This window comes from Priapulus caudatus, unplaced genomic scaffold (genome assembly GCF_000485595.1).
Source record: "Priapulus caudatus unplaced genomic scaffold, Priapulus_caudatus-5.0.1 Scaffold1521, whole genome shotgun sequence".
NCBI classification, from domain to species: Eukaryota; Metazoa; Priapulida; class Priapulimorpha; order Priapulimorphida; family Priapulidae; genus Priapulus; species Priapulus caudatus.
In genome coordinates, this window is record NW_014578582.1 from 59,613 (window position 1) to 68,101 (window position 8,489).

Below are 8,489 nucleotides of genomic sequence, written 5' to 3' on the forward strand. Positions count from 1 at the left end.
TCTATCTCTCCCTCTCTCTTTCTTTCTCTCTCTATCTCTCCCTCTCTCTTTCTTTCTCTCTCTCTCTCACCCTCTCTCTTTCTTACTCTCCCCTGTCTCACACCTCCCATCCCATGAGTCGATCTATGATCACGGACACTGGGATTGCCTCACCGGGATAATTCCCTCCAGCATCCCTCCATTCCGGGAGCGGGAGACTCTCTGTTGATCTCTCACAGTCAGACAGATGAATGCGTAGGCGATGAGCATCCCTAAAGCTAGATGGCGCCACTCGCCTCCGCCGCTATCACCGAGTACATGCGTCGTGTGTGTATACGCGATATCGAACGACGCAAGCGATAACGCGCGGTGTACGCTCGACTCGTCTACTGAGAACAAGAGACGCTGGCGACGCCGCACGTTCCCACGGCAACCGCGATGCCGCGACGTCGCCATGGCAACGACGACGATGACGACGACGTTCAAGGCACTTGCGTCACCGTCGTCATGGTAGTGGTGGCGCTGTCGGACGGGTTCAACATGGCGACGTGGCTGTCTGGTGGCGCCACCTGCACGCTGGTCGTCGACTGCATCGTCGAGTGCGGCGAATTCCTCCAGGTGTTGATGTAGCTCTGCGGGCGGAGACAGAAACAAGAGAACGCTCTCAGACACATTACGCAGCACGTGAAGCCAACGCATTCGCCATTATCTTATTGACATGACACATTGACATTGACATATCGTCACATTGACATAACGCTGTGTGTGCGTGCTGCGGTGTTGACAATAACCACACTCACGCAACCACTCTCCCCTCCCCGCTAATCAAGTACTCGATGTTTAAACAGCGACCCTCGTGTTGCGTCAGCGGCGACGGTTACCTTGGCAACGACGTCGCCGTTGGCTCGCCGCACCTGGTAGTAGTATCGGTAGGCGCGCGAATGCTTGTCGACTTCCTCGCTCTTGTCGCGCACCCGCTTCAAGTTCAGCCTCTTGTGGCGTCTCTTCTGTATGGCTGCGGGAAAGGGGGAGAGAGAAGATGGTGCCGATGTGAATGCATGGGGCACACGCACGCGCGCACGCGCAAACACGCACGCACACACGCATGGGGCACACGCACGCGCGCACGCGCAAACACGCACGCGCACACGCACAAACACGCACGCACACACGCATGGGGCACACGCACACACGCACGTGCGCACGTGCAAACCAGCACGCACACACGCACGTGCGCACGTGCAAACCAGCACGCACACACGCATGGGGCACACGCACACACACGCACGCACAAACACGCACGCGCACACGCACGCACACGCACGCACACACGCACACACGCATGGGGCACACGCACGCGCGCACGCACAAACACGCACACACACACGCACGCACACATGCACACACACGAGTATCACTCGCGTGGTGGAGAGACATAGATGTGAAGAGACTAGACCGACTACTGTTTACTAACTATTGAGTAAACACGGGGCTTACAGAAGAACACGACCCGTGTGGGAAAAAAATACGAATGCACGTAGTCACGAGGTGTAAGTCTGTACGAACGAACATACAGTGGCATACATAAGGTCAGGAGTAAGATAATATATAATAGGATCCTATATTATCCTATAATCCTAATAATCCTATATTATCTTACTCCTGATAAGGTCATATAAGGACATAAGGGGCCATCAGTAGGCAGGTACGTATATCTACCTGCATACTACAGACCGTGTATGTATTATGTATAAGCTACCTACCAACAGGTAAGTACATAGAAGGACATATAGGATTAAACATAGGGTAGGTGCGTAACAACTCTAGAACTATTGTCCTTCGCTCTGCCACAGGCCACAGGCTGTGGCAGAGCGAAGGACTATAGTTCTAGAGCTAGTGGGCAACAAGCTTGGCCATGTGAGTAATGGCACAGAACAGGATCATAATGTTCTCACTTCGCCACACGTCTCTACAGTAAGAAAAAGCATGCTTAGTGGCCTACGCCGTGCCTAATCAGGCGCACACGCAAAACATGGAAACAGATGGGGGTTGGGCTGAGCAGCAGAGCTTTCCTTCAAACCACGCGAGTTTGATGTCAATCGATCAAGCTAAGCTGCCGGCCTTTCCGCGTAAAACTCGCGAGAGCGTTTCTCGCATCCGGTTGTCTTATCACCACTTAATTCCATTCATCCGCGTCCACCGCGGGAATAGATCAGGGGTGAAGCAAAGGCAAACACAGAGTGAATGAGGGCAGGTTATCACGAAAACGTCGTGCGCGTGTGTTATGATTGCAAGTATTACAGTTATTATCTAATCTGGGACAAATACGGGTGTCACTGACTCAGTGAAAATCACAGTGTCAACGCTCAGCGTTTACGTGCCAGGAAATGCCATCCAATTGCTCGCTAATAAATCACGAGGCAAAGAAACTGGGGCAACAACAGGGTCTGTAAGGCAACATTCGTATAAATTATCATTTGCTACCCGGTTACCGTTCGTACCTAGTGTTTCCGGTGTCTTAAATTACGAACCTTCATATTATTTATTGTTTGCTGTGCACCTACTGTTCGTATATATTGACTTTCAGAGAGGTCTGGGATTACATTACTAATTATGCGCATATGTAATTAACCCGTCAGCATTTTCCACTGTCGATACGACTTTAGGGGGGCATTTCAATAACAGTTAGAAACAGATATCCCTTTGCAGGACGCCAACCAAAGTGACTGCAAAATGCACGGCGTTCCCCGCCCCTATGCTGTCAAGTTCTGCATGCCTCTCTACCTCCTACTATTCATGTCTTCTACCCTACTCCTCCCTCTTCTCTCCCCTTCCTTACCTCCAATAACCCTCTCCTCTCTTCTCCCTTACATCCAACCCCCTCCCCTCCCTTACCTCCAACCCGTCCCCTCCCTTACATCCAACCCTGTCCTCTCGCCTCCAACCCTCTCCCCACCCTTACCTTACCTCAAACCCTCCCTCTTCCCTTACCTCTAACCCCCTCCTCTCCTCTCCGCTCCTCTCCCCTCCTCTCCTCTATTCGCTTACCTTCCCTGTGGTCGTAGTCCTGACTAGTGATCTGCCACTGCACGAACAGGCCGACGCAGAGCATGAAGGGCCAGACAGCGAGCACGAGCCAGCTGAACCAGCACGGCGGCTCGCTGCGCACCACCTTCACGCGCTCCCACGCGTACGCGAGCATCGCAAACTTCTCGACGAAGTAGTCGGCGGCGGCGGCGACGAGCGCGCCGCCGAACGCGCTCGTGCTCACGATCGTGCCGCCCTTCGGGAAGCGCAGCGTCGCCAGCGCCCCCGCGAGGCCGCAGCCGAACGCCGCGCCGACGCTGACCCACGTCGTAGACGGGTGCGCGGCGAACTCGACGACGATGAGTGCCGCGATGGCGACGAGGACTCCGAGCTGCACGCCCGTGATGAAGAGACCGAGGTAGGCGACGAGCATGGTGACGACGCCGAAGAGGAGGCCGGCGGCGACGGCAACGACGGCGTTCAGCTGCGGAGAGAGGAGGGCTTCCTCTTGGCAGACGGCGTAGAGAGCGAGAGAGCCGGACATGAAGCCTGTGAGGAACATGGTCGCCTTGAAGCAGCGGTGTGAGAGAGAGATGGAGGTGATGACAGAGAGAGAGAGAGAGGGGGAGGGACGGAGGGAAGGAGGGGTGAGAGAAAGGGCGAGAGAGATGGAGGGGTGATAGAGAGAGGGGGAGAAAAAGGTGAGAGAGAGATGGAGGTGATGACAGAGAGAGAGAGAGAGGGGGAGGGACGGAGGGAAGGAGGGGTGAGAGAAGAGGGCGAGAGAGATGGAGGGGTGATAGAGAGAGGGGGAGAAAAAGGTGAGAGAGAGATGGAGGTGATGACAGAGAGAGAGAGAGAGGGGGAGGGACGGAGGGAAGGAGGGGGGAGAGAAAGGGCGAGAGAGATGGAGGGGTGATAGAGAGAGGGGGAGAAAAAGGTGAGAGAGAGATGGAGGTGATGACAGAGAGAGAGAGAGAGGGGGAGGGACGGAGGGAAGGAGGGGGGAGAGAAAGGGCGAGAGAGATGGAGGGGTGATAGAGAGAGGGGGAGAAAAAGGTGAGAGAGAGATGGAGGTGATGACAGAGAGAGCGAGAGAGCCGGACATGAAGCCTGTGAGGAACATGGTCGCCTTGAAGCAGCGGTAGCCTGCAGCGAGAGAGAAGGAAAGGTGAGAGAGAGATGGAGATGATGACAGAGAGAGAGAGAGAGGGCAAGAGGGCGAGAGAGATATGGAGGCAAGAGAAAGATAAAAAAAAAACTTCAGTTAAACCATTCAGTGACTCAGTTACGATTAGTTAATCAGGTTGAAAATTAAATAATTAGTAGACAATTAGTAGATGACGAGTAGAAGTTTCGTAGATGAGTGTAACTAGTCAGTGACAATGCTAACTTACCGAGGAATGTGTAGACAATGCCGAACACGAGGCAGATGGCGCAGACGACGGAGATCGCAATGTCATAGTCAAGGTCAGCGCCGATGTTACAGGGGTCGCGCTCCGGGGCCGCCGGCCGCCCGCTTCCGTTGCCCGGCAACATCGACGTCGTCACGGGAACCATGCGTACGGTCTCCGCGGTGTCCATGGCGACGAGAGACCGGCACGACGAGAATCCTACGCGAGAGAAACGGCGGCGACGTGTTTTAGAGGAGAGCGGTCGCGTCGCGATCGGTCAGAAGTTCACGACTGGACACTCACACAGCGTGGTCAGTGGTCACCAAGGAAAAAAATTTCGTTTTTTTCACGGGAGCTCTTTTTCAAAAGTATGTGGAAAAAATAGCTCTCATCAAAAATTTTACGGGAGATATTTTGAGCCTCACGGCAGCGATTTCGGAGGTTTGAAGAATTGCTCGTTGCTCCCGTGTATTTTTTACCCTGGTAGTCACACATGAGGTTCACAGCCAGACACTGAAACACCGACACCAATAGTCAACGCTCGGTACAGCCACAGAACGAGGGACGGCAAACGCAAACCGCGTGAACTAACAACGCTGGATTTTTATCCACTGTAAAACACCGCCGGCCAATGATCGGTACAGCCACAGACCGAAAACTAATCACACTAGATTTGTACCCACCTTAAAAAAAATGATAGGCATCTCGCGAGCCGTTCCCTGTTGATCAAACGGGCCGAGCCCACGCGCGATACGCGAAGTTCACCCGTCAGCAACTCACGGTGCATTCCCATTCGGGCGCGCCGAATCTTACCTTATCTACATGTAGCGCTCCCGACGCCGCTTCCACCGTACGCGCGCGTCCTGAGTTGGATCGTATTTGTAGGTATGCACCCGCGCCCGCCGTCACTGCATGGCAATCTCTGCAAAACAGACGAGTAAATAAGCGGTGGTTAGTTTGTTTTTCCTCGGGCGCAGACGGCTGACGCCCCCACACCTCGCATGCACTCGCGTTCATTCGCGCGCGGCGAGACGCTGCCCACGCGAACAGCCCTCGTTCGAACTTCCTCCTGCCCACGCTTTCTTTTTCCGCCACGTTAATTANACGCACGCACGCACGCACGCACGCACGCACGCACACACACACACACACACACACACACACACACACACACACACGCTCGCACAGACACACACACGCACACACACACACACACGACCCCATAAACTGCAGACAACAACCGCATGAAGATCGCGAGTAAGGCACACCAGCAGAATATCAGAGAACCCACAGTAACACACAGCACAGCCAGCAGCACACCCAGCAGCCTACAGTCCGCTCACCGGGCTATTACATCCGACATCGGAACCGCAAACAGACAATCAGGCAATGCAAACCTACTCCTTAAAACACTCCGCACACGCACGCAGTTATCTTGTGTATTTGAGCAGCAACGGAAAAGCCTCCTGGCACGGCATCAATAGCACGGGCGTGGCAACACACCTCTCCAGCAGAGACGCACGCAGCAAGTGTAAGGAAGGGGTCTGCCTCTCCTAACACCAACAATTAGCTGGCCTGCAGCGTCAGCCTGCCCTCGCTACTACATACGCCACAGCAGGCAGGCACTTGCCGCCGATTCACACATTTTAGTGGATTAGGGCAAAGGCCAGGGCTTTGTGTGTGTGCGTGTGCGCGCGCGCGCGTGTGTGTCTGTGTGTGTGTGTGTGTGCGTGCGTGCGTGCGTGCGTGCGTGTGTGTGGATGGATGGATGGATGAAGAGAGAGAGACAGAGAGAGAGAGCGAGAGAGAGAGAGAAGAGAGAGAGAGAGAGAGAGAGAGAGAGCGATGAGCGAGAGAACGAGAGAGAGAGCGGAGAGGAGAGAGGAGAGAGAGCGAGAGAAGAGAGAGAGTGTGTGTGTGTGGTGTGTGTGTGTGTGCGTGCTGCGTGCGTGTGTTGCGCGTGCGTGCGCTAGGTGTGCGTTTCGTGTGTGTTCGTGTGCGTGTAGCGGTTACCGCAGGTCTGCAACTAAGCTGCTAATGACGACACCGCCACTGCTCACAGAGCAGCGCCAGCGAATCCAGGAAGCAAGAACGAAATCCGCAAAATCTTCAATTAGTTTGTGATGAGACTCACGCGCGTGTGCACAGACTCCAGACGACGGCACACGGTTCGTAGGCGGGCAACCGGCAGAGGCCCGCGACCGGTCATCTCAGCTGTTTCGCAGCCGTAGTATGAAAAGAAGAGCTTAGAGAAGAGGTCTTAAGAAGAAATCTAGAAAGGCGGTCGCTAAGGAATCGCTAAGAAAATCGCTAAGGTCACGAGTGCCCACACATTACACGCACCCAACGCACGCTCCGTTCACCACGCACACACAGACTCGCAGCACACACGCGCCAGCGCACGCTGCTTGCTCCGGGCTGGTCTGGTTAGCCAGGTGCCCACGCGTATCGGCACTGCACGGCACTGCACACGATCTTTTCACGCAGCACACCACACAACGGTTCCGTGGCGGCTGGGTAAGGGGCGATTGGAATCGTGGCCGCCGTAACGACGCAACTTAATTATCTTTTACACGCGTAGAAAACTCCAATTAATCTAAAAATAATAAATAATAGCTGGGAAGAATTTAGGGGAATTTAACGAGCGTGGGCGTTGCACGCGTTTCGCTCCAACGTGATTTCACGCTCCTGCATTTCCACAATTGTTTCATTCCCGGAACATACGTAACACGTACACGTATTAGTTTGCAGCCTATTTGCGCTGCATGATCTTGCGATTACCTTGCAATAACACTTTATTTTGACATTTTGACTTTGAATTTGAATACGATCGCATGGTATTACATGCTGTGCGTGACAGGCCGCTGTACGCTGCTTTGCGTGCCCATGCCGCGGTACGTGCTTGCTAGTGGCAAGCAGGCGCGTACATGTGCTTGCGTGCACAGACCCGTCCCATGCTTGCGGCGCAGGTCCGCGTACATGACTTGGCGTGGCGCACGGCCTTGTCGTACGGTTGCGTTTGCGTGCGCAGCCGGTACATGCGTTGGCGTGCACCGACCGCGTACTGTGCTTGCCCGTGTCACGAGGCCGCGTACAGATGGTTTGCGTTCGACAGCCGCGGTACATGCTCCTGCGGTGCAGCAGACCGCGTACTGGCGTGCGTGCATCTGGCCGCGTAATGCTTGCGTGCGCGACTCGCGTACGTGCTTGCGTGCACACAGTGCCTTCGTGGCCCGGCGTACTATGCTGTGCCGCCTGCAACGACCGCCGTCATCGCTCTGCGTCGCAGCCAGGCCCTCGCGTACTGTGCTCGCGTGCGCACCGCGTACCATGCTTGCGTGCACAAGACCCGCGTACGCGTGCTTGGCGTGCCACGGCCGTGCGTTACACTGTTTGCGTGCACAGGCCGCGTACGATGCTCTGCCGTGCAGCTAGACGTGTACGCTGCTTTGCGTCGTGTCACAGTGCCGGCGTACATGCTTGCGTGCGCTAGCGCTGTTACGTGCTTGCGTGCACAGTGCCGCGTACATGTTGCGTGCAGAAGGCCGCGTGACATGCTGCGTGCAGCAGACCGCGTACTGCTTGCGTGCCGAGGTCCTGCGTACATGCTTTGGCGTACATCGGGCCGCGTTACGGGCTTGGCGTGCATGCGGCTCGCGTACGTGCTGTGCGATGCTTACAGGTCCGGCGTACATCTTGCGTGCACTGGGTCGCGTACGTTGCTTCGGCTCACGAGCGGCCGCGTACATGCTTGCGTGCACAGGCCGCGTACATGCTTGCGTGCACAGGCCGCGTACATGCTTGCGTGCACAGGCCGCGTACGTGCTTGCAGGCATAGACCGCGTACATGCTTGCGTGCACAGGCCGCGTACATGCTTGCGTGCACAGACCGCGTACATGCTTGCGTGCACAGGCCGCGTACATGCTTGCGTGCATAGGCCGCGTACGTGCTTGCGTGCACAGACCGCGTACATGCTTGCGTGCACAGGCCGCGTACATGCTTGCGTGTACAGGCCGCGTACATGCTTGCGTGCACAGGCCGCGTACATGCTTGCGTGCACAGGCCGCGTACGTGCTTGCGTGAGCAGA

General features: G+C 55.6%; 1 protein-coding gene across 1 annotated transcript; it reads right to left on the bottom strand.

Moving 5' to 3' along the window:
- Positions 1 to 30: 30 nt before the first annotated feature.
- Positions 31 to 5,330, bottom strand: LOC106816890 (transmembrane protein 198-like). The gene is made up of 6 exons (XM_014821534.1): positions 5,214 to 5,330; positions 4,404 to 4,619; positions 4,091 to 4,155; positions 3,028 to 3,589; positions 861 to 994; positions 31 to 611 (listed from the first exon to the last, which is right to left on the bottom strand). Exons 2-6 carry the CDS (start codon positions 4,588 to 4,590, stop codon positions 462 to 464), a joined length of 1,098 nt encoding a protein of 365 aa, XP_014677020.1. The 5' UTR covers positions 4,591 to 4,619; positions 5,214 to 5,330; the 3' UTR covers positions 31 to 461.
- Between the last annotated feature and the right edge of the window lie 3,159 nt (positions 5,331 to 8,489).

What these genes read in the sequence shown, in the direction of transcription:
- LOC106816890 (XM_014821534.1), bottom strand. Translation starts at nt 4,590, where the DNA reads ATGGACACCGCGGAGACCGTACGCATGGTTCCCGTGACGACGTCGATG. An exon ending in CCGGCTCTCTCGCTCTCTCT is followed by an intron (nt 3,590 to 4,090) that starts GTCATCACCTCC and finishes ATCTCTCTCTCA; the next exon opens with CACCGCTGCTTCAAGGCGAC. An exon ending in GGACTACGACCACAGGGAAG is followed by an intron (nt 995 to 3,027) that starts GTAAGCGAATAG and finishes CCTTTCCCGCAG; the next exon opens with CCATACAGAAGAGACGCCAC.